Source organism: Garra rufa, chromosome 4 (assembly GCF_049309525.1).
Source record: "Garra rufa chromosome 4, GarRuf1.0, whole genome shotgun sequence".
Lineage (NCBI taxonomy): Eukaryota > Metazoa > Chordata > Actinopteri > Cypriniformes > Cyprinidae > Garra > Garra rufa.
In genome coordinates, this window is record NC_133364.1 from 5,370,478 (window position 1) to 5,397,521 (window position 27,044).

At 34.0% G+C, this 27,044-nt stretch overlaps 2 protein-coding genes across 2 annotated transcripts in view; both read right to left on the minus strand.

Annotated features, from left to right (window-relative positions):
- aebp2 (AE binding protein 2) lies at positions 1 to 17,754 on the minus strand. The gene is made up of 8 exons (XM_073838265.1): positions 17,213 to 17,754; positions 9,393 to 9,603; positions 9,093 to 9,200; positions 7,743 to 7,929; positions 7,532 to 7,656; positions 5,022 to 5,089; positions 723 to 836; positions 1 to 45 (listed from the first exon to the last, which is right to left on the minus strand). Exons 1-8 carry the CDS (start codon positions 17,644 to 17,646, stop codon positions 33 to 35), a joined length of 1,260 nt encoding a protein of 419 aa, XP_073694366.1. The 5' UTR covers positions 17,647 to 17,754; the 3' UTR covers positions 1 to 32.
- Positions 17,717 to 27,044, minus strand: part of plekha5 (pleckstrin homology domain containing, family A member 5) — a 195,897-nt gene continuing 186,569 nt past the window's right edge. The window contains exons 22-27 of the mRNA XM_073838461.1: positions 26,182 to 26,385; positions 25,571 to 25,732; positions 23,237 to 23,382; positions 22,984 to 23,120; positions 21,604 to 21,704; positions 17,717 to 17,824 (exon numbers count right to left, since the gene is read on the minus strand). Coding sequence (XP_073694562.1) covers positions 17,717 to 17,824; positions 21,604 to 21,704; positions 22,984 to 23,120; positions 23,237 to 23,382; positions 25,571 to 25,732; positions 26,182 to 26,385 — 858 coding nt within the window. The remainder of the gene's footprint in view (positions 17,825 to 21,603; positions 21,705 to 22,983; positions 23,121 to 23,236; positions 23,383 to 25,570; positions 25,733 to 26,181; positions 26,386 to 27,044) is intronic.

The window sequence follows — 27,044 nt, forward strand, 5'->3', positions numbered from 1 at the left end:
AGCTGACAGAAGCCGCCCTCCCACCCAGTCTTCTAGAAAAACATCCTGAAAACAAGCAGAACCTGCTTTAGTACGACGCACAAACACACATACACGCACAACGACGTCATTTCCAATTGCATTTTCTGTATGCATAAAGATGCTGATCAGAGCACGCTAGACCTCTGAAGATGACGGGCATCTGCCCTGTTATTTAGCGGTGAACACATGCATGCTGTCATTACCATACATGAATACATACGCTCCGCCCACGAAGCGTGCATCTTGACCACATGCTCAGATGCATCGCATTCCACACCAGTGCGAGAGTCTGAGCAAACAAACTCCTCCAGGCTAACAAACAAAGAAATTATGTATTATGATTGATTAATAGCATCTCTAACAAGGGAAACAATTCCGGAACAGCCATTTATGCCTGTGGAGAAGGTCAGAGGTGAGTTTAGAGCATTTGTGACCCGAGCGGATGGTATCGTCAGCTTTGATTAATTAACGTCTTCTCTTGGTTATTGATCTCCCACCCACATCCCACTCCCCTGAGTTTTGGAGCGCATGTTTGGGTTTCGGGGAAAGGAGGGTTCTGGTTTGCAGTGACGCCAGTGCCATCTGCTGGAGGAATTCTAAAGGAGTCCTCAGGAAGAAAGCGGCGGCTCCTATTGAATGTGGAAGAAGTTCGGCTCTTAACATTAGGGGTAAAGTTTGAGTGAGTTGCTAGTGTAGATCACCTGTAGATGTTGGGGTCCAACAGAACCGCTGTGTCCTGAGGAAGCTGGGAGAGGTGGACCACTTTGGTCTTCAGCTGGGGACGGTCGCTCTCACTGACCCATGCATCTGGAAGTCTGTGCACATCGGAAAGACAAAGAGAAATGTTTAACAAAGGCCTTTTCTTGAGAGAGCATTGAAGTAGCGTGCAGTATGCATTTTGTAGTGTGTCAAAATGTGAATACACTATATACAATGTACCTGATTTTGTAGGTGTAGTACACAACCAGAGCACATTGCATAGAGTACTACATTCTATAGTATAAGGCAATGTACTTAACATACTAATAATTGTCAAAATCAGCAGAATAATGCATAATATACTATATACACAGTCCCAGATTTTGTAGTATGCCACCAGAACACACTACATAGGATACTACATCCTATACTAATAATGTAATGCATTTAACATACTAACAGTTGTCTGTTAATATACAGCATAGTTTACTATATTTCCCATAATCGTAGTATGCATCAAAACGTGCAGTATTCAACCAGTGTACACAACATAGTACACAAATCACAATGTTCCACATTTTGTAGTATGCTGGACACAATAACTACAGTACACTACCAGAGCACACTGCATAGGATACTACATTCTACAGTTTAATGCAATGCACTTAACATACTAAATGTGTCAAAATAAGCAGTATACTGCATATTATACTATATATGATGTTCTGTAATCTGTATGTCGAAATGCACACTGTATTGTGGGATATAGCACGGTACACAACCAGAGCACACTGCATAAGATTCAACTATATCATATAATGCAATGCACTTAACTAAATGTGTCAAAAATAAGCAGAATACAGCAAAACATATCATAAATGATGTTCTGTCTTTCAAAATGTGCATATACTATATACAGCGTCCTATATTTAAGTACGCCAAGCACACTGCATTGTTGGATATAGCATACTACGCAATGTACTTATAATAATACTTGCCAAAATAAGCATAGTATACTACATATAATGTTCAGTATGTCAAAATGTGAATATACTATATATGATGTCCCATATTTTGTAGTAATGCATATTACATAACCAGAGCACATGAGATACTACATCATATAATGCAATGCAATTAACATACTAAATAAGTCAAAATAAGCAGTATGCAATATAGTATGCTACATGTGATATGCTATATTTTGTAGTACGTTGAGCACACTTCATTGTGTGATCTAGTATCCTACACAAAGTATACTGCAATAGGATACTATATCCTACTGTATAATGCAATGCACTGAACATACTAAAGGTGCCAAAACTAGTAGTAAACAAACTGTACAAAACAATAACCCATATTTTGTAATAAGCATTGCACATTGCATTGTGGGATGTAGTATTCTACACAACCATACTGTACAGATTGCATAGGATTTTATAGCAATGCACTAAACACAACATACCAGCATTTTGCAGTATGTTGAGCACAATGCATTGTGGGATCTAGTATCCTACAATACCAAAGTATGCTGCATAGTATACCACATTGACAGATGTCAAAATGTGCTGAATGTGCTGTATTCAACCAGTGCATGACATAAAACACAAAACACAATGCCCCATATTTTGTAGTATGGTGAAGACATTGCATTGTGGGATATAGTATTCTACATGTCAAATCGTGGAGTATACAACCAAGTCCCATTGCATAGGATGTCCCAGAATGCTATAATGCTGATGCAATTAAATCATGATACGTATTAACTATTTTATCATATTGCCTAAAATGTAGTCATTTATATTAAGAGTATAAATGCATAATTCACAGTCGAAAACAGTATGCAGTATAGAGTTCACTCAAGTGCACCAGCGACCTTTTGATCAATTACAGCACTTACAGAAAAATATACCAGTGTGCATACAGTATGTAAGCAGTATGCACATTCTCAATTCCAATCATAGCTTAATAATATACACCATGTATAAATATTAGCATTTGCCGGATAACACACAGACACACAGCCCTTCATTCCACCCTCTCCTCCAACACGCATTCCACAATGAGACTATTAAAAATGTTTTCCTTTTTTCCCCTCCACGGAGGAGCCTTGTTTGGCTCGGGCTTGTTGTGGTGACCCAGAAATCCATTTTAAACGTCTCCTGAGACGGCAACTTCTTCAGTGTTATCGCTGAGCTGACAAACACTCCTCCAGCGCAGATTGATGCCCGACTCGGAATAGCAGCGTGCGCATGCACACGGTCCCGTGCGAAGGTTTGCACAAGCGTACAGGTACACAAGAGCATCAATTATCACAACACGGACCATTTAAGCTGCAGTGCACATGTAAATTCAACAGTGCAATTTAGCAGCAGGGCTCCTTTAGCCTATAAGTCATTTAAGATTTAAAACCATTTTGAATTGCATGTCAAGATTAAAGAAAGCAGCTCACAATTCATTGCACTTACACTAAAAATGGTCAAATTAGAGTGGGAATCTGAGGATGGTTATGGGTAATGTGTTCAAAGGCCTCTCGTCTAAGCCATGGAAATGTTGAGAGTGAGTGGATACCCTTTAAGTATTTATCTTGGACAAACTTCAATGGAAAGCGAGTTTGTTTCCAGGTGGGTGGTGTTTCACAGAGGCCAGCACTCTTCAATCCATTAAATCTGACATTAATGTCGACATTTACCACATAGAACCGGGAATTGATCTGAATCTGAGTGTTTAGGTGGATCTGATGCACCTCTGAACAAAGAGACACAAGTTTTCATGAAGATGAAAAAAAAAATGACTGAAGACAACAGAACGGATTTAGTGAGACATGAAGAGAAAAGTGACTGAGAGACAAAAATAATGTGTGTGAAAATGGGGAGAAATAGCATGTTGGCACATTATCTACCATTTCTGAGATAAAGTTTTTGAAAGCATGAAAATCCCCATGACCAACACTTGGCTTGCCAAAATGTCTTATATACAGAGCACACTGGGTCAGATACTGTATCCCACAATGCATTGTGCTAAAACTGACCTTCTATTTCAAGTGTGATGAATGAAACAAGTATCAACCACAATTCCCTTTGTGGCTCATTATTTGATCTGAACTGCAATGTTTCTATACAAAACGACTTGATGCATAACAATCCGTTATTAATGGGATGAGAACTGGACACCAGTTAAATAAAGGTCATTTGATAAATGTAGCATAGAAGAACACATTAACATTTATACTACAAAAACTTTTTTAACAGTCGAAGTACGTACTTTTTTATTTTAAATAAGTTCAAGATGCAGAGTACAAGTTTCAGATGCAGCCAAGTTTTTTTTATAATAAAAAATAAATATAATTTATAATAACTATAATTACAAATAATTTTAAACAAAATAAACATTATTTATTTTTTATTACATTAATAAAAATTTATGTAAATATATATAGATATATATAAAAAAAAAAAAATGCAATAAATAAAATTAACAATCCGTTATTAATGGGATGAGAACTGGACACCAGTTAAATAAAGGTCATTTGATAAATGTAGCATAGTAGAACACATTAACATTTATACTACAAAAACTTTAACAGTCTAAGTACTTTTACTTTTTACGTACTTTTTTATTTTAAATAAGTTCAAGATGCAGAGTACAAGTTTCAGATGCAGCCATGTTTTTTTAATAATAAATATAATTTATAATAACTATGTATAAATACAAATAATTTTAAATAAAATAAATACAATAATAAATATAATTTATAGTAACAATTATATATAACTACAAATAATAATTTTAAATAAAATAAATATTTTAATTTTTTTAATTAATGTAAATATATAGAGATACATAAATAAAATGCATTAAATAAAATTACACTAAATATTAATTTAATATTTTTAATGTAATTTAAAACGCAAACAGCATGCAAAGCATGTATACACTGCATAGTATGCAATATACTAGCCCTACTTTCTGCACAGTGCTCATCTGTATCTCTCTGCACAGTAGGACACAGACACGCTTGAGGAAGGAATGCTAAACGTCTCCTTTGGGATTAATAATATCTACACAGCCAGCTATAGATCAGTCTGTATGTGTTTTTGAGGCAGTTAATGTGACTTAAGAAGCCTCAGAACCATCAGTCTGTGACGTATGTGACTTAAAGAGGTCACATGTGCGTGTGTGTATATGTGTGCTTTGAAGCATCGGTGGGTAAGGCCGCCCTCAAGAGGCCCGTGACTCATATAAATGGCTGACATTTAGTGTAGGGCTCTGAAGTGAGCGGTGTGCTTTCATATACTCACATGTCCTCCGGCGTCCAATGAAGCAGCACCTTGACTTTCCCAGAATCCTCCTTCCGCCGGGCGATCACCTGCTCAATTACACACGATGAGAAGAAATGCATGAGATTGTGTTTATGGGTTAATTCCATGCTGTGTGCTCGCTGGTATAATGGGACGGTTTTCATGGGGTTTTGGGAGCAGAAGGCGAGGCAGCGACTGTTTTAACTGTTTAATTAAAGACACAGGAGAGCAGCAGCCCAGACTAACTGGACCGTGAGAGCCTAAGCAAGTCTGACTTCATCCCAGAGCTCTTTAGAAAGGACTGACGGCTATGGAAAGTAAAATGCTGATGAAATTATTACCACATAAGAAGCAAAATCAGAAGAGAAACCAGTGCGTGTAAAAACAAGTACATTCTTTCTAAATACACTGTTTACATACTATATTAACCAAGATATTGTATGAGTAGTATGCTAGTAGCATGATTAAAGGAGAAGTTCACTTCCAGAACATAAAAATTTACAGATTACTCACCTCCTTTTCATCCAAGATGTTCATGTCTTTCTTTCTTCAGTCATAAAGAAATTACATTTTGTTTAAGGAAAACATTTCAGGAAAGTTCTCCATATACTTCTATGGTGCTCACAAGTTTGAACTTCCAAAACACAGTTTAAATGCAGCTTCTAAGGCCTTTAAATGGACCCAGCCAAGGAAGAAGGGTCTCATCTAGCATAACAATACAATTTTATAGCCTCAAATACTTTTACAAATACAGTTAGGTTATGTCGAAATTATCCCATCTCATTTTCTCCTCCAACTTCAAAATAGCCCTACATCGCTGATTTACCTTTTTTTTGTAAAGGGCATTTGTGACCCTGGACCACAAAACCAGTCATAAGGTTAAATTTTACAAAACTGAGATGTATATATAATATGAAAGCTCAGTAAATAAGCTTTCTATTGATGTATGGTTTGTTAGGACAGGACAATATTCGGCCAAGATACATCTATTTGAAAATCAGGAATCTGAGGGTGCAAAAAAATCAAAATCCTGAGAAAATCACCTTTAAAGTTGTCCAAATTAGGATCTTAACAATGCATATTACTAATCAAAAATTACATTTTGATACATTTACAGTAGGAATTTTACAAAAAATCTTCATGGAACATGATCTTTAATTAATTTCCTAATGATTTTTGACATAAAAGAAAAATCAATAATTTTGACCCATGCAATGTATTTTTGGCTATTGCTACAAACATACCCCAGCGACTTAAGACTGGTTTTGTGGTCCAGAGTCACATTTGATCTTTTCACGTTCACTTTGTAAACACTTGGTCGGTACTTCCGCAGTGATGTAGGACCATTTTGTTGGAGGAGAAAATGAGATGGGAGTTTTTTGACTTTCCCTATAACTGTCTAGAACTGAAATACACAGAGTACACAAGACAAGCATTTGAGGGTAAAACGTACATAAATAGTACATTTAGTAAAGTTTCACTAGATAAGACCTGGGATTGTTTAGAGAACTTTAAAGCTGCATTTTGGAAGTTCAAACTTGCGGGCACCATATAAGTCCACTGTACGGAAATAAATCCTGAAATGTTTTCCTCAAAAAACTAAACTGAAGAAAGAAAGACGTGAACATCTTGGATGACAAGGGGGTAAGTCAATTTTTCTGTAACTTTTGTTTTGGAAGTGAACTTCTCCTTTCAAAGATTAGTTCATTTCCAGAACAAAATTTTACAGATCATGTACTCACCCCCTTGTCATACAAGATGTTCATGTCTTTCTTTCTTTAGTCATAAAGAAATTGTTTTTTTTTTTTAAGGAAAACATTTCAGGATTTCTCTCCACATGTTGGATATGTATGAGTTTGAACTTAGCTTCAAAGGGCTCTAAACAATCCCAGCCGAGGAAGAAGGGTCTTACCTAGCGAAACAATTGCTTATTTTCGGAACAAATTGACAATTTATATACTTTACAATCTCAAATGCTTGTCTTCCATCTCGTTTTCATCTTCAACTTCAAAATCATCCTATAACGCTGGTTTACGCTTTTTTGTAAAAGGCGTTTGATCTTCTTTGAATTCTCACTTTGTAAACAATGGGTTGGTACGTCCACAGCGTTGTAGGGGAGTTTTTTGACATACCCAAACTGTATTGACCCGGATCACACAGACTACGCATGCGCATCACAGAGACCAGACAAGACGAGCATTTGAGGTTCAAAAGTATATAAACTGTCAATTTGTTTCGAAAATAAGCATTAGATAAGACCCTTCTTCCTCGACTGGAATCATTTAGAGCCCTTTGAAGCTGCATTTAAACTGCATTTTGGAAGGTAAAACTTCTGGGCACCATAGAAGTCCACTATATGAAATGAAAGCCTAAAATGTTTTCCTCAAAAAACAATTTCTTCACAACTGAAGAAAGAAAGGCATGAACATCTTGGATGACAAGGGGGTGAGTAAATTTTCTTTAAATTTGTGTTCTGGAAGCAAACTTTTCCTTTAAGTGTTGATACTCACCGTACTGTGAAACACAACACTGTGGCCTTTGCCTTGGCTCTCAATGTGAGTGGCTAGATTGAGGCAGATGGCGCGATGACGGATTGCATCCATGGTCTGTGCGTCAAAAAAGTCGTGAGGTCGTGCTGGTGGGACGAAAACAGACTGGAGTTACCAAGCGACAGTCTTGAATTGAGAATTAAACATGGATTAAAGCGTCACTGACACTTACGCAACGACCGTCGCCGTTTGTACTTGAGTTTCCTCCGTTTGTTGATGCCCGCTTTGGAAGGAGACTCTTCCTTCACCTTGGTTTGGCTTGAGAGTTTAGAGGAATTCTGGGTGCTGAAGTGGGTCGGCACGTGGCGCGCTAGCCCCCCCTGGGAGGCGAAGGTGGCATTGCAACCGCCTACCACACACTTCACAGAGAGAGAGGTCGGTCAGAGCAATTACAGTAAATAAAAAACAAGTCACATGTACTCTTAGCAACGCTGGGTTGTAATTACAGGACGAGTTTTGTGGACAGTGTTTTCATTGTCTAGCCATGATGACAAAGTTTCCTCATACACAAAACATGCAGCTATGCAAGGTTACAGTTGTATAACAGAATCAAGTAGTACTTTTGTTCAAATTCTAATTTATTATTAATGTCATAATAAAAATCTAAATGGACAATAGACAGGATTCTTTTTATTAACTTTTTTTTTTCATTGTAGTTATTTTGGTGAAATATGAGCTGACGTGTGAGAATGGCCATGTAAGACAATTTAAAATTAAAGTTGTGCTTTAAAACTGCATTTAAAAAACTGTTAATAAATAATAATACAATTTTACTATGATACAATTAGATGAAATAGAAACTTAGAAAATAGAAATAGATATTAAAAACTAGATATTAAAGTTTGCAGAAAAACTTGTTGATCTGAATATTTTATTTTTTATATGCAAGTTTATATGTAACCATGGACCACAAAACCAGTCTTAAGTAGCACAGGTATATTTGTAGCAATAGCCAAAAACACATTGTATGGGTCAAAATTATAAATTGTCCCCTTAGGACAAACATTATAAGGATATTAAGTAAAGATCATGGTCCATGAAGATGTTTTGTAAATTCCCAACAATAAATACATCAAAATTTAATTTCTGATTGGTAATATGCATTGCCAAGAACTTCATCTGGACAACTTTAAAAGCAATTTTCTCAATATTTAGATTTTTTTGCACCTTCAGATTCCAGATCTGATGTACAATTTCAAAAAATTGACCTTTATGACTGGTTTTGTGGTCCAGGTTCACATATTTTAAATATTCAAATATTTAATTTAAAAAATCCAAAAAGGTTTGAAGAATTTAAGACTGAAATTTAAGTTTGAATTTTGAAAATTACATATTTTTAGATCGAAGTAGGATTTAATAAAATGCATTTAAAAAAAGATTTAAAAAATAAAATGTAATATGCAATAAATAAAACAAAAGCTAAAAAAAATTAAAATCAATTACTACTAAACAAAACAGAAACTAAAAAGTAGCCAAAAATAAAAATTCAATAAATCATTTGCATGTGTGCAAAGAAGCCAACCTTGAATGGTTTGTCTCCACTGTGTGACAGCATGTGTCTCTGCAGCCAGCTCTGACTGGTGGACGGTGTGTTATACACCTTACAGCCTTTCCAAAGACACACGAAAACCTGCATGCAAACAGTGAGCAATGGAAGAATTTCACTTTATGCATGTCTCAAAAAGCTTTTGCAAATTTCAAACATCTTTTTGCAAAATGCTTTGCACTAAAAATGTGTTTTCTGCCAATGCAATGCCACATTTAACATGGCTCAAATGCTTTTTGGGGCATAAAACAAGCGTGCACACACACAGACACTGACCCCTCCGCGCTGTCCATCTACGTGCACGCCACGGATGTGTTCGGCCAGGTCCGGGCTGGTGTTGAACAGCATGTGGCACTGATCCCAGGAGCAGGGGTAAGATGAGCCCTTAGTGGAGGAGGAAGACGCCCCGCCATGACCGTTCATCATAGCTGGGGTAGAACGACCGCTGGATGCAATGCTCTCCATGTCCATGAGCGTACTGCTGATACTGAAACACACAGAAAAAATGATTTAATAGAAAGAAATCCAAATTGCATTTATAAATCATTCATACTGATATTGGTGTGTCAAAAGTAATTCATTTCTTTAGGGGCAAATGTTAGTGTCCTTTTAAAGGAACACTACACTTTTTTTGGAAATAGGCTCATTCTCCTACTCCCCCCGAGTTGATTTTTACCGTTTTGAAATCCATTCAGCCGTTCATCTGTTCTGGCGATATCACTTTTAGCATAGCTTAGCATAGATCATTGAATCCTATTAGACCAATAGCATCGCGTTCAAAAATGACCAACGAGTTTCCATATTTGTTGTATTTAAAACTTGACTCTTCTGTAGTTATATGGTGTACTAAGACCGGTGGAAATGCAAAGCTGCGAGTTTCTAGGCTGATAAGATTAGGAACTACACTTCCATTCCGGCGTAATATTCAAGGAAGTTTGCTGCCGTAATAAGGCTGAAGCAGGAGCAGTAATATCACACAGCACATGTGCAAATGCTAAACTAGCTGGGAACTCATTTCTGATAATACTCCGCCTGCTTCGGCCATATTACGGCAGCAAACTTCCTTGACTATTACGCCGGAATGGAAGTGTAGTTCCTAATCTTATCAGCCTAGAAACTCACAGCTTTGCATTTCCACCGGTCTTAATACACGATAGAACTACAGAAGAGTCAAGTTTTAAATACAACAAATATGGAAACTCGTTGGTCATTTTTGAATGCGATGCTATTGGTCTAATAGGATTCAATGATCTATGCTAAGCTATGCTAAAAGTGATATCGCCAGGACAGATGAACGGCTGAATGGATTTCAAAACGGTAAAAATCAACTTATTAACTCGGGGGGAGATGGAGAATGAGCCTATTTCCAAAAAAAGTGGAGTGTTCCTTTAACAATATTTTCTCGATTAAATCCCACTTGATTAAAAATGACAAGTTCAGAGGTGCGAATGATTGACTAGCACAAATAAAACAGAAATTTGATGCTGATTTCTGAGGGAAAATCTGCATTGCAGCTCCCACGTTAACAACCATAATTCTCTGTGAACGGTAAACGAGGCCAGTGCAGCAGGGCGACCGCCTAACAAACGGCACACAAACGCTGTAATAGTGATCTTTTGAGCATGCAGCTGTGCAGTGTGGGAGAGGACAGCGGTAAACTACCGCAGTAAAACACCATGAGTTCCAGTGAATGTGACTGAATGGCTCCTGAGGGGAGAGGAGGGGCTCATGCACACTTCCATCTGTTGGTTCCCTTCAGACTTCAATGCCCACAACTGACGCTAAATCCCAGGATGTGCCAGAGAACAGGATGCTGGGTAATCACAGAGACAAACTCTAACTGCCAGTCTGACTACTGATGAAGTGATAAAGCGTTTACAGCTGCAAAACCCACAGGTATGTCAGTGATTTTTTTTGCTTTTTGCTAAAAAAAAAACCTTTAGCTGGAGAATGCACATAAGGTGCATGCATTGAAGTCTAATAATGTGCATAAGAGACTTGATCATCAACTTTGAGCAATAGTTAAAATGATGCTATGTACTAAATGTGCAATTCACTAATGTTTGAGACTTGTATGTTAAACATCCATTTTGAAAGTCTGACACCTGTTTGAGACCAGCACTATTTTTTTCCTCTGAAAGCAGAAGCAGCTGGCCACAGCTTTCATCTGACAGCTTACAAAGTGGGTTAAAACCTCAACACACGAGGGTTTCTTGGTCATGCAGGCTGACGTCCAGGAGCCGTAAGACATTGCAAATGTACATGAGAGGAGAGATTTAGTTTCAAAACTGCCAAAACTGAAGAGGACGAGTAAACAATTAACACCTGCTTTTACTCAAAAGTCCCATCCAGTGGAGTTCCCCTCCACCAAATCATTTGCACTTTCACATATTCAAATCAGCACACCTGGTGTTTGGCATCGATATCAAACATTGATGACGTTTAGATTATAACAATATATATATTAGGTCTGTTCTTTGTGCGAAGCTCTGTTCACAAAGAACAGCGCAAACACTTTGCCTAAGACATCCTTTTGTGCTCCACAAGTCTGAAACTGTATGTTAAACGCCACTTTTATGCAGAACTATCTGCTAATTGACAATTTTACAAATTATTAAAATTATTTCATGATCAGGGTTGAAAATAAATAGGGGTTTTGCATACAAATTACCCCCAAGTTAAAGATTATAAAGCTAAAATGCCTGTCAAATCAACAATTTCTACTTTTTTAGCATTACAACCAGTTGCACGTGTACAGTTGATGTCAAAAAATTTCATACACCTTGCAGAATGTGCAAAAAAATAATTTGACCAAAATTAGAGGGATCATACAAAATACATGTTATTTTTTTTTTTTATTTCGTATTGACCTGAATAAGATATTTCACATAAAGACATTCACATATAGTGCACAAAAGAAAATAATAGTTAAAATTATAACAATGACCTCGTTCTAAAGTTTACTCTGTTGTTAACCTGAATGATCCACAGCTGTGTTTTTGTTTAGTGATAGTTTTCTTTAGAAAAATACTTCAGGTCCCACAAATTCTGTGGTTTCTTTGTGTATTGAGGACAACTGAGGGACTCATATGCTACTATAACAGAGGGTTCAAAAGCTCACTGATGATTCAGAAGGAAACAGGATGCATTAAGAGCCAGGGGTGAAAACTTTTGAACAATGAAGATGTGTACATTTTTCTTATTATATATATACATACGTGTATATATATATATATTAATTTAACTGAAATTCACTCTGATCTTCAAATTCAAAAAGTTTTCACCCTCGGCTCTAATTGCATCCTGTTTCATATTGTCTCAAACCTGTATGAGTTGGTAACCAAACCGTTACTGGAAACCATTGACTTCCACAGTACTTTGGTCCAAATTATGGCTACCATCAACTCTTTATTTAGCAAATAAAGTTATCGTTCAAAAGACGAAACTCATACAGACTTGAGGGTGAGTAAATGATGACAATTGTGACCCTAGACCACAAAACCAGTCTTAAGTAGCACGGGTATACTTGTAGCAATAGCCAAAAATACATTGTACGGGTAAAAACTATCAATTTCTCTTTTATGCCAAAAATCATTAGGATATTTAGTAAAGATCACGTTCCATGAAGATATTTTGTAAATTTCCTATTGTAAATATATCAATACTTAATTTCTGATTAGTAATATGCATTTTTAAGAACTTCATTTGGACAACTTGATTTTCTCAATATTTAAATTTTTTTGCACCATCAGATTCCAGATTTTTAAAAAAGTATCTCAGCCAAACATTGTCGTATCCTAACAAACCATACATCAATGGAAAGCTTATTTATCAGTTTTCAGACGATGTATAAATCTCATAAAATTTCAAAAAATTGTCCCTTATGACCGGTTTTATGACTCACAATTTTAATTTTTGGGTGAACCGTCCCTTTATAAATTTCTGTGGCTGCTTCTGATGAATAATCTGGATTACTTGTGGATCTGAAGGCACTGAATATCTCCAAATGAGACCTGAGCTACACTATAAAGGCACATCTTGCCTTATCCACCAGTTGTCGTGTGGTCTTGGTCATACTCTCCCAGGCGTCCCGCATAACAGTTACACATTCAACCCCTCCAGCTGCCCGAACAGCAGGGCTCAGGGCCTCTGCTCGGATTTTAAGAGCTTTATTCCCAGCGAAAGCTCCACAAAGCAGCACGTCTGGCACGGAGCAGGGATTCCCATCGGCACACACACATTCCCTCTCTCTCCTGCCTCCACCCCTGGGCTGACCTGATACATTGTGTTCACCGTGAATTCGTTCCACCGTGCCTGCGGACAGTCTACGGAGATTTCCCACGTGCTGCGAGCCGGGCCGTCTGTGGCACGACGGACAGTGAGGAATCCATTTTCTCGTGCCTTTAGAGTAAGACAAATAATAAAAGAGCCGCCCTGGCATGATAAAGGGCAGATGATTTCCAGCACCTCAACAGAAAGTGCCATAAAACACATGCCGGCCGCACCCATGTTACTCCGGTGATGTGGAAAGATGGCGAAAGGTCTCGTGGGTCAGAGCGCGCAGGATGACGTAAAACCAGTTCAAAGGGATGCGCTCGACTTGATAAGGCAAAAACAGGCCGACATGAACTTCTCAGGCCAATAACTGCTGTGTCTGTGCTTTATCCTGATGTATAAATGACCTTTAACAGATCTGAAATGACTTGAATGGTGAATGTGACTGATTTTCATTTTGACTAACATCTTGTGTTTCTGTGACAAAGACATTTAAATGAGTTTTATGGTACAGAGTTACTCTGGATTAATTAGTTACTGACAGTTCAAATCAGACTAGGAATATGGTTATATAATACAAATACACACTGTTGTTCAAGTGTCTGACATGCACAACTAATTTAAATTTCTGTTTTTTGACACAACTGGTGGGTTTCTAAAGAAAAACACTCAAAAACAGTATTTACATGTGAAGTAACTTATGTAACGGGTTGTTTAAATAATAAACCTTGTCAAGTGAGAAATGTAGCTTACATTTGCAAACTTTAATATAAAAACAAAACAAAGATTGATAACCATTGTTTTTTATGATTTATACACTACTTAAACGGTACGTGATTTGCAAAACTAATTTAAACGGTTTTGCGTTTTGACAAATAAATGGTGCCACATGGTGTTTCTAAAGAAAGAAAAACTGCACCAACAGTATTTCCAGGTGAAGTAACTTATGTAATGTGTAGTTTAGATAATTAATTCTGTCTAAAGACAAATCTATATCTAATTAGACTTGAAAATACATCTGTAATCATTCAGATGTACTCTTTTGATGGTTACATGACACATTTGCAGAAGAGATATTATTATAATATTATGCTTTTTCACAAAAGACCTAATAGTAAATCAATAATTTGTCTTATTATTTATGTTATATAATATGTTATAACATTATGATTTTTTTGTACTTTTCTGATGGCTACGTCACATTTTTGCAGAACATTTGTTAATTTCTTCTTTTTGATAAAATAACTAACAGCAAATAAATTACTATACGACTATACATCATGTCTTATGAATATGATTTTTTTGTACGTTTTTACCGTTGGTTAAACCACATAAATGACGTATTTACAGAAGAGATATTAATCATTTAATTTCTGCTTTTGATAAAATAACTAATAGAGAATAAATTGTATAAATAAGACTACAATATGCCTTACTAATATTGTTTTGTGTACTTGTTTATGGTTACAATGTTCAAATTTCTGCTTTATAACACAAAATAACCAATAGTAAATGAATCATCACAAGACTATATTATATGTCTTATGATTATTATGATTTTTTTATTTTATTTTTCTGATGGTTACATCACATTTTTGCAGAAAATATATTAATTTCTTCTTTTTGACAATTTCTAATAGCAATGTCTTATGAATTTTATGATTTTTTAATGGTTACACCACATATTTGCAGAAGAGATATTATTTGTTTAACTTCTGCTTTTGATAAAACAATAAATAACTGTTAATAAATGATCATAAAACAATATATACAATATGGCTGAAAAAAAAAAATATATATTTTTTTTATGGTTACACCACATATTTTCAGAGTACATATTTAATTTCTGTTAATTTCTTAAGAACAGATATTATTTAATGTCTGCTTTTTGACAAAACACTTCACAGGAAATAAATTAATAGAAGACTATAAAATAGATCTTCTGAATACTATGAACAGATATCGCTCATTTTATTCCTTCTAAGTCTATAACCAAGTAAAGAAATGACCATATGACTATACAACGACTACATATTTTTTGTAATATACAATACTATACAACATGTTTGTCTTATGCTGAATATTACGATTTTTCGGTACTTTTTTGATGGTTACACACCACATGTTTTCAGAAAAGATATGATTTGTTTAACTTCTGCTTTAGATGAAATAATTAATAGTAAACAAATAACCATTAGACTATACAATATGCCTTATGATTTTTTTTTTTTTATAGTTGCACCATGTATTTTCAGAACAGATATTAATGTCTGTTTTTTGACTAAACTGACAGGAAATAAATTAATAGATAACTATAAAATAGATCTTCTGAATACTATGAACAGATATTGTTCGTTTTATTTCTTCATTTTGACAAAATAACTAAGTAATCCGAAAATAAATGAGCATAAGTCAATAACCAAGTAAATAAATAAGTCTATAAAATAGATCTTCTGAATACTATGAACAGATATTGTTCCTTTTATTTCTTATTTTTGACAAAATAACTAAGTAAACAAAAAATAAATGAGCATAAGTCTATAACCAAGTAAATAAATGATCATATGACTATACAACGACTACATTTTTTTGTAATATACAATACTATACAACATGTCTTATGAATATTAAGATTTTTTAGATAGTTTCAGAACTAATTTAAGAAAATATATTATTTAATGTCTGTTTTTGACTAAACTAAATAAATAGAAGACTATACAATAGATCTTCTGAATACTATGAACAGATATTGTTCGTTTTATTCTTCTTTTTGACAAAATAACTAAGTAAGCCAAAAATAAATGAGCATAAGTCAATAACCAAGTAAATAAATGAGTCTATAAATAAATAAATGAGTCTATAAGTAAATAAATAAGTCTATAAAATAGATCTTCTGAATACTATGAACAGATATCGTTCCTTTTATTTCTTATTTTTGACAAAATAACTAAGTAAACAAAAAATAAATGAGCATAAGTCTATAACCAAGTAAATAAATGATCATATGACTATACAACGACTACATTTTTTTGTAATATACAATACTATACAACATGTCTTATGAATATTAAGATTTTTTGGATAGTTTCAGAACTAATTTAAGAAAAGATATTATTTAATGTCTGTTTTTGACTAAACTAAATAAATAGAAGACTATACAATAGATCTTCTGAATACTATGAACAGATATTGTTCGTTTTATTCTTCTTTTTGACAAAATAACTAAGTAAGCCAAAAATAAATGAGCATAAGTCAATAACCAAGTAAATAAATGACCATACGACTACATATTTTTTTTTTTGTAATATACAATACTATAACTACAACATGTCTTATGAATATTAAGATTTTTTGGATAGTTTCAGAACTAATTTCAGAACAGATATTATTTAATGTCTGTTTTTTACAAAACTGACTGAAAATAAATTAATAGAAGACTATAAAATAGATCTTCTGAATACTATGAAGAGATATTGTTCGTTTTATTTATTCTTTTTGACAAAATAACTAAGTAAACAGAAAATAAATGAGCATAAGTATATACAATAAGCCTCATGAATTATTGTTAGCAATATTGTTGTCATTTCTGCCAGTATTGATTTCGTTTTCTGGTCTGAACTGTCCTCATCTTTGTTTTTGGGCTCAGTCTGATTGTTCAGCTAAACATTTCTTGCTTAAGGAGTTGAGTAATTACCGAAAACAGCACGTAAAACGCGTCATTTATCAATAGACCTGATATTAAAGGACACATTAAGGCCAATATATCGGTAAAATATCGGTTAACCCGATGTGCGGTTGTGTGTCAGCGGTAGCAGACGCACCTGTCCTCCGAGTCCATGCGGCTGAGCGGCTCTCCGTCGGACGATGAGCTCATCATCTCCAGACTAGCGCGCCTCTTCATTCCTCCGCCGCTGCTGTTTTTCTCCGCCGGTGAGGACGCGCTCTCCTCCTCCCTTTGTTCTTTCTTCATCTGCTCCGCCGTCCCGTCCGCGCTGCCGGGGCTCTTCTGTTGCTCTTTCTCGGGCTCCGCTTCGGTCTCGCCATCCTCGTCGTTGCCGCCGTCTCCCCGCGTGGCTTCCTCCGGGCTTTGTTCTGTGGACTCGTGTCCGCTGGGCTTCTCGTCCGTCTCCGCTCCGTCCATCTTAACGGCCGGTTCCGGATCGGCGGCGCGCAGGCCCGACTCGCTCCCGTCGCCGTTTTGCTCGCTCGGGTTCGGCGACTCTTGCTCGGAACCGTCAGAAGTCGTCGAAGCCATCGGGTTCTGCTCGGGTGCGCTCGGTCTGGCCGGGTTTACGCGACGGGAAACGGATGAAACGCGGAGACTTTCAGCGACCGGACGGATCGTGGAACTGCTGGAGGCTGATCGGGGACGCGCGGGGAGGAGCGAGCGTGACGTCGACGCTTATTATGAATGCCTCCACGTGCTCGCAACACTAAATATACAAGATAAAGTTGAAAAGTTTCCATTACAGAACTGAAATTGGGACAAAACGTCGTAGTCTTGCTTATGTTCATTCAGAGGGAGGCCTTAAATTCAAACTCATTTAATAATCATTTATTTTTACTTCTTTAAGTAGTAAAACACAGGGATAATAGCGTTATAAAACACAATAAAGGTATACTTAGATGCAAATATGAAATTCCTAAGGTATTTGAAGGTTTAAAAGAAAATCTGGATGAATTAAAAGATTAAAAATGTAACTAAAATTAGTATAGATTTATTAATTCATACTTGAGATACTCTGAAACAGGTATTAAGTTATGGAATGATATTTAACAACGTCTGAGTAATGTAAAAACATTTATTAAAAGGCTAAAATTATTATTATTAATTTTTTAATTATTATTTCTACTTGATAAATATCAATTTTTGTATTTTTTTTTTAATTAAAAAAATATTTAAAAGATTAAACATTACACAAAAATCAGTATAGATTTAATAATTCATACTTGAGATGCTTTGAAACCGGTTATAAGTCATAGAATTACAATTAAATATGTCTAAGTGGAGTAAAAACATTTATTAAGAGGCTAAAATAATTGATAAAACATGTTGACATTATTATTATTATTATTATTTTATTTTCTATAACACAAGAAACAAAGTAATTCTACTTTATAAATAATAAATATTTTTTAAAATCATATTTTTAAAAATTTATTTCCGTTGGAAAATGTATTAAAAATAATGACGTATTCATCACGTGACAGTTAATTAAAATATTTGCAGAAATATTTGCCTATTGCTATCTTATTATAACACAACATAGTTGCATTAATATGTATTATTTAGTTATAAATAAATACATAATTAAATAAAATCCGTGTAATAATCACTGATCTATATAATGACTGGATTGCTCATTGCGTTCTAAACTGCCGTTAGGCAGTGAAGCCACCGGAAGTGTTCGATCCGCCATCTTACTATTCCCTACCTGCAGAGAGCGCCATTGAGTCACATGTAAATTGCTGACCTAAAATCACCCGATTTGAAGCGTATCTTTCACACAGGATTAGTTTTTAGGATATGTGTATGTAAATTAATTTTTACTTAAGATGTTTTCTGGAATGTTTATGGTCTTTTCGGGCTGGATAAGCGATATATTGAAATCGTTTTGGTGGGCGTGTCAGCTGCGCACTTGCAGAAACAGGTAACTGATCCAACACTAAATATATTTCTTTATGTACCTAATTATACAGGAAATAATACACAGTACCTTATATCTGGTATTAGTATCTGAAATTGATTCGATTATACAGTAAATAATACAATACAAGTCTCTGTTACTACATTGCTCGTTATATTGAAATTCAAATCTTTGAAATAAAGCTTATGTCTTTAAGTCCGTACCATTTGTAGTCAGCCGTATATTCTCCGAGTCATGGTGTGTATTTTTAATGTGCCTGATTGAGCAACATCTATTTCAGACTCTTCAGATCAGCAAATTCTGTAATGATTTAACGTTACTAACATTACCGTTTCCATCTGAGTAAAATGCTGTGTATGTTGAATTAATTATTAATTTAACGAACAAATCATTACCTGCTTCAAAATGAATAACGTTACTGTTAAATATTGTTGAAACATGCAGTTAGTCTACTGTACGAATATAAACAACAAAATGACATAAACCGTGAATAACTGTACTGAGATCATATGATGTTTGTTTATCTGATGTACACGACTGTGGCTATGAACGTACATTTTTAATAAGCAGAGGGAATTCCCAACATTAACCGTTTACATGCTTAGGACGTTTGCATTGTGAAAATGTACAGTGAGACTTCAGGTATAAAAACACTGACTTGTTATGCGATGTTTTCTCAATAAAATCGTATAGTTTCCTATTCATTCAATGGAATGTATGCAAATACTAGGGAATACTAATATGGCGGCGCGGTGGCTTCACTTTTATGACGTCATGAGCAATCCAGTTCTCTATTATAGATCAGTGGTAATAATCCAAAAACTGCACCGGAAGTGCAGGTGGTTTTATGATAGCGTGTGTTACTGTATTTAGCCTATATGTTTTGAAACTTTTTTCTGCATCTTTTCCCGTGTGTCACAGGTGGGGCTTTCCACACTCACATTTAACCCATTTAACCCAAAACTGAAAATAAAATGAGTCATTTAAAACGTCTTTTCCTGGAAAACACCACTAGATGGGGTCAGTTTCCTGTTTATGGAATTTTACATACGGGAATCAAAACCCAGAGTACGTATTATTTGTGATTTGGAGCATTTGAAGCCAAATAATAAACATTTTTATAACATTTAATAATAGTTTTACTAAGAGGGTGCACATTTATGAAACACTGAGAAATATATTCTTATCGTTTATGAGAAATTATTCGTGGTTTATACAATATGACCAGCAGAGGGCGCGAAATGTTTTGCAGTACTGCATCAAAGCAGCAGATGGTGGCAAAACACCTAAATAAGAGATGAATACATTCAAAAATGTAGATAGTAGATAGGAAGTACAGGCCACACTTGATTAATTGATAATATTCATTAACAAATGACTCCTGACAGCTCCATTGTCTTTGATGAAACCCTAAATTCCAAAAGCTTGTTTCTGTCCTGGATTTAATTGAATAGTTTTGGGAGAGTGTTCTCTCTAAAGCCTCTGAGATCATGTAATCAACACTCACTGTACAAAACACTGGCAGAAACTGTCATTGAGTATAAAAATAAAAATGACTAGCAGTGGCAGCTGTGACTCCAGCGTCTTCATTATTAAGAAGAGAAAAAAAAAAAAAAAAAAAAAAAAAAATTATATATATATATATATATATATATATATATATATACACACACACACACACACACACACACACACACACACGCACACACATATGTGTGTGTGTGTGTGTGTATGTATATATATATATATATATATATACACACAATAACAAAATGATACATTTATTAAATTATTAAATAACAATTAGAAAAAAAAAACGGTTAATTCAAATAAGTAAATACATTAAATAACCTAAAGTAGATTCTAATATTTTTTTTAAATAATTTTGTTATATAAAAAATTACAAAATATGTAGAAAATATATAATTGTATACATTTTAAAATGTATGCACTTTATATTATCTTAACAAAATTCCTTATTTTTTTTTAATTAATCAAACTGCTTATACACACATACAGTATACAACTAAAGTACATAATTTTTTATAACAACTTTATACAATTATGACAAAATAATATATAATTTTATAGATATTTCATTTTATATAAAATATTTAAGACTTTTTAATCAAAATGCATATTATTGATTGACATTTAATATTCAAGAAAATATTTAAAATTTTATGTATAATTTGTAATGTGTATAGGTACATAATATTTTTATATATAAAATTAAATAAAGTATAAAAAACTGCTTGTCAATCACGTTTGTCATTTATATATCACTATATAGATAGATTCTAACATTATTATATAAAAAAATGTATTTATAATTTAATGCATTTTAATGTATATATGCATATATTTTTATAAAATGAAATAAAGTATAAAAAACCTGCTTGTCAATCATGTTTGTCATTTATATATCAATATACATATACACATTGTAATATTATTTGTAATAATTTTCAAATTTTGTTATATAAAAATTATAATTGCTTAATTATATATTAATATATTTTAACCCTTATGTTTTTATGTAATATACACACACACACACACACACACATGAAGTGCGATCCATCCGTCAGCTGTGGGGGGGAGGGTGGAGGCGGGGGAGAGGAGGAGGAGCTTGGAGATTGGGGCGGAGTCGACAGACTGTTCACTGCAAAACCCACAGCGCATGCAGACACAGACACAGACACAGACACAGACACAGACAGACAAGCTGGTTAATCACACTGACACGTTCAAGCAGGGTATTAAATCAACAATTCACATTCAGAACTCGCTCTGTTTGAAAAAATACTGCAGAAGTTTATCAAATGACTCTTGAACTGATTCTTTTTAGTGAATCAAATATACATACTGGTCATGCTGAATGTTTTTTGAATCACTAAAATCAAATTCACTCAAAAGTTATAAAGTTATTGGTATCAGTGTCAGGTGCGCAAGTGTTTAATATTTCAATTAATATATAATTTAATACATAAATGAGTGTAAACATAAATATATACATATATTAATTAATATATATAATAAATATATAAATCAATAAATATACAAATTTCTATATCGTTTCCTCATATCAAATTCACTAAAAAGTTATAAAACACAAATATACAACAGGGGTAGTGTTATTGGTAAAAGCTTAAGGTGTAGTGTAGTTAATATATAATTTAATACATAAATGATTATATAAGTTGTAACTATACAGATTAAAAATAAATAAATAAATAAATATATATATATACACATTATTTTAAATATATTCTTATTTAAATTAATATATAATTTACACAATTCATAAATGAACACATGACTAAATATACAAATTATATTATTATTATAATTAATTATATTAAAATTACATAACTCACTTAATGCTTGAGGTGCACAAAGCTATACGTTTTTTTTAAAACTGATATATAATTTAATAGAATACAAAATTATATACATATACATATTTAATTTATATATAATTTAATATATAAATAAACTTTTACTAATTAAAATGATATTTTTATAATTATTAATAATTATAATTACGTTATAATTAATTATTTTTTTAATTATACATATTTAATTACATACACATTATTATAAATATAAAAATACTTGAATATATATATATATATATATTACAATAATATAAATATAATTTGAATATTTAATAATTTTGTTCAATTACATATTAAATTATATATAAATAAATTATATAAATAATTTGAGAATATATATATATATATATATATATTTATATATGATTCACTAAAATCTAATTTACTAAAAAGTTATACAACACAAATACACAGCAGGTTTAGTGTAATTCCAGTTTCAGGTGCACAGAGTATTAAGGGAAGGTTTGAGGGCGAAGATCTTTCCTTTCAATCCAAACGAACTAAAGGCTGACTTGAGTGTGAGATCTCATCTTCAGTGCCCACCTGACATCAGCGGGCCGTGTTTGCTGTTGGTCAGCTCATACGACACGTCCTGCTCTTGACTGGAGGGCTTCTCATCTTCCTCATCCTCCTCTTCGTCTTCCTCAGTGCCCACGCGCACCATGACGGCCGTCTGTAAGCTGACACACACAGCGGAGCGCATCAGTCCTCTGTTATGAGAGGCGTGTCTGTGTGTGTGTGTGTGTGTGTGTGTGTGTGTGTGTGTGTGTTCAGACGAGAGTGAAGTGAGCTGTACCTGTTCTGAGTGGCCAGATTCCTGCGGTACTCCAGCGGACTCACACGTTTCTTCTCTGACTCGTCCTCTTTCAGCACCGGTTTAGGACCCGCGCTCCTCAGAAGAGCCTCTTTAATGGAGGCCGTTCGGGACATGGGCGCTTTCTCCTGGACACAGACATAAACACATCAAACAAACTCTCATGCTGGACCGAAATGGCATTCACTGCTCCCTAAACACCTAATTAGGGATATTTAGACATTTAATGACATACTATATATTTTAAATATGTAAAAATATAAATGAAGTGGTCACGATATGAATACTAATAATATTTCAACATTCTTGTTACCAGTGCAATCAATATGCATTGCATGCTTTAACATTAATTAGTAATAATAATAATAATAATATTTACAAATAATATAATATATAATTAATAATAATATTAATAAGCATTAATATATTAATATGAATTAGCATAAATGAATTTTAGTATATGCAATAAGCCAATTTAACATATAATAATAATAATAATAATAATAATAATAATAATAATAATAAATATATTATAAAGTTGGGCCTAACCCAACCAGAATATTATATATAATTTTTTTTAATAACTTACTAACTTTAATATTTTTTCTTACAATATTTATTTATTTTAATAATTTATTAAAATGAATTAAGTTAAATAAAAACACTGGTCTCTTAACTATGTCCTTTATTTTGACTTTGTTCGCATCATTAAGACACAATTATGGTTTTATTCATAGGTTTGATTATGTTATATTTTAATATTTTCTCTTTGCATTTTAATTTTACAGTTTTAGTCATTTTACTTTAACTTTTTTCTTTAACAAATTTTTTGTCTGTATGCATTTTTTTAGCATTCTTTCTGTTTTAGTTATTGTTGTGCATCAAGTTAATTAAATAAAAATGAGAAATAAAAACAAATAAACAGTGTAGAGGATTTTTAAGCAATGTATTAAAAAGATATTTATGAGTATTTATGATTTAAATTATTAACGAATCTATAAATCTTAATTTAAATATAGAAATATATATTTTTTATTATATATACAGTACAGACCAAAAGTTTGGACACACCTTCTCATTCAAAGAGTTTTCTTTATTTTCATGACTATGAATATTGTAGATTCACACTGAAGGCATCAAAACTATGAATTAACACATGTGGAATTATATTTAATTCTATAAAATATTTAATTCTATATATACTATATACATACTTCTGCACAACACAACTGATGATCCCAACCCCATTTATAAGGCAAGAAATCCCACTTATTAAACCTGACAGGGCACACCTGTGCAGTGAAAACCATTTCAGGTGACTACCTCTTGAAGCTCAATGCCAAGAGTGTGCAAAGCAGTAATCAAAGCAAAAGGTGGCTACTTTGAAGAACCTAGAATATGACATATTTTCAGTTGTTTCACACTTTTTTGTTATGTATATAATTCCACATGTGTTAATTCATAGTTTTGATGCCTTCAGTGTGAATCTACAATTTTCATAGTCATGAAAATAAAGAAAACTTTGGTTCAAAGGTGTGTCCAAACTTTTGGTCTGTACCAGTGTTGTTTTCGTCAACGATGACGATGACGAAATCATATCGTTGACGCCACTTTTTTTCATGACGATAACGAGACGATGACGAGATAAAAATGGCTCGTTGATGACTAAAACATGACGAGACGTGTGTGAGTTTTCGTTGACGAGACGAGAATAGACGAAAATGTTAGTGGGTGGTCCGTCAGACGTTTAAAATGCATGACATTTCCGCTTATTGTGCATGCCAATTAAAACTTAAAAAGTATCTGACGCTATGGCAAGCCGTTTTAGCATTAAATACTCTTTGCTATACTAGTATGGCAAGCCGTTTTAGCATTCCATCCTTGTTTGTCTTTTATGTTCTAAAACATTCCTTCATTATTGTAATTATTGGTGAAAATAGTCGATCCGGAAGCTCACATTGTGTTGAACTATAGATCTGCTATTTTCAGAACTTATAAGTGACACTACCCAACAGCAAAATACTTACTGACCTACATTAATTTGTTAAAAGACTACTTTTTTCCCTTTTTTTGACTAAAACTAGACTAAAACCTTTTTGACATTTCGTCGACTAAAACTAGACTAAAACCTTTTTGACTTTTCGTCGACTAAAATTGGACTAAAACTATCACATATAGAAGTGACTAAAATTTGACTAAAACTAAGAAGCATTTTAGTCCAAAAGACTAAGACTAAATCTAAGATGGTTGTCAAAAACAACACTGGTCTGTACTGTATATATAGGAAAAGTTTGTTGTGCGTGTATAACTATGTACCTTGTTCTCCAGGTTGGCATTTCCAGATTCCACATCTTCAGTATTCTTGCAGTTTTCTTCCGCATCAGTCGGTTTGGTCGTCAGCTCTCGTCGTTCCTCGGGCGACGTGTCTCTGCGGCCGTCCCGCTCATCCGGAGAGATCATTGGGCTCTTCTTACGTGCCTATGGGAACAAACGCTTACCATTAAAGCACACCAGCACACACAAGAGGAAGCAATAAACAAGAAACGCTGGAGACGTTCAGAGACGTCCATTCTGAAGCCTGGCAGGAACGCAGCAAGCCGGAAAACTGCAAAGTGCAGCGCTGTGGGGAATAATTAGGAGCAGGACTCATCCAGTGACTCACGGTTTTGAATTACAGCGCCGTCTGGACAAAACTCTAACGGCGGAGCAGGTTGTTTTGAGAGGAAGAGCCCTCAGGACCACATGCATGATGGGAATGTGACACGGATGGTCCGTTATTGAGCTGAGCTGCTTCACTTTTGTTTATCTCATGTTTAAAATATAGCAATGAAAACTAGATAAATCCACTGATTGTGGATTGCGAGTGTATTTCGAAGCACATGAACACAGTAATGAGTCAAAACTCCTCTGAGAGCAGATGCTGGTACCTGTAGGGTGTAGTAGGTGTTTTCTTTAGTGAAGGAGAGGCTGCGGGACAGCGATCCGTCCTCTCTCCTGCGTTCACGCAGCGCCCCCTGCTGGTGCCTCCTGATTCGCTCCATCTGCTCCTCGACGCTCATGCGTGTTCGGCCCACTTCTATAGCGCTGCTCATCTGCTCCACTGCACTGCGTGGACGGTCCTGCGGCTGGGACTAAACATACATACATATTATGTGTACATTATTAAGTACTAAGCAAAAGTTTTAAACAAATTTTTTTTTTATCATATATATATATATATATATATATAAAATACAAGTACTATTTTCTATTATTTTCTGTATTATATTTACACATTTACGCTTTCATATATTATAAAAATGTAATATATTTCAAGTATATAAGTATATAACCATTAATGTCAAGTTCTATCATCTATTTACAAAAAATATAATTAATAAAATATAATTAATATAATTATGTAATATAAAAAAAGGTAACACTTTACAATAAGGTTCATTAGTTAAACATTAGTTAATGTATTAACTAACATGAACTAACCATGAGCAAAACATTTGTTACTGTATTTACTAATCTTTATTAACGTTAGTTAACGGAAATACAGTTGTTCATTGTTTGTTCATGTTAGTTCACACTGCATTAACGAATGTTAACAAAATTTTAATAATGCATTAGTAAATGTTGAAATTAACATTAACAAAGATTAATAAATACTGTATAAGTGCAGTTCATTATTAGTTCATGTTAACTAATGTGGTTAACTAATGTTAACTAATGAACCTTATTGTAAAGTGTTACCAAAAAAACAATAGAATATAAAAAATATAATTAATAAAAATGATTTACAATG

Bases quoted from the DNA above. Each gene is read 5' to 3' on its own strand.
- aebp2 (XM_073838265.1), bottom strand. From the start codon at position 17,646: ATGGCTTCGACGACTTCTGACGGTTCCGAGCAAGAGTCGCCGAACCCG. The intron at 9,604-17,212 runs GTGCGTCTGCTA...TGTGTGTTTCAG, and splicing joins CGCATGGACTCGGAGGACAG to TATCAGCAGTACGCTCATGG. The intron at 7,930-9,092 runs GTTGGCTTCTTT...CTCTCTGTGAAG, and splicing joins GTGGAGACAAACCATTCAAG to TGTGTGGTAGGCGGTTGCAA.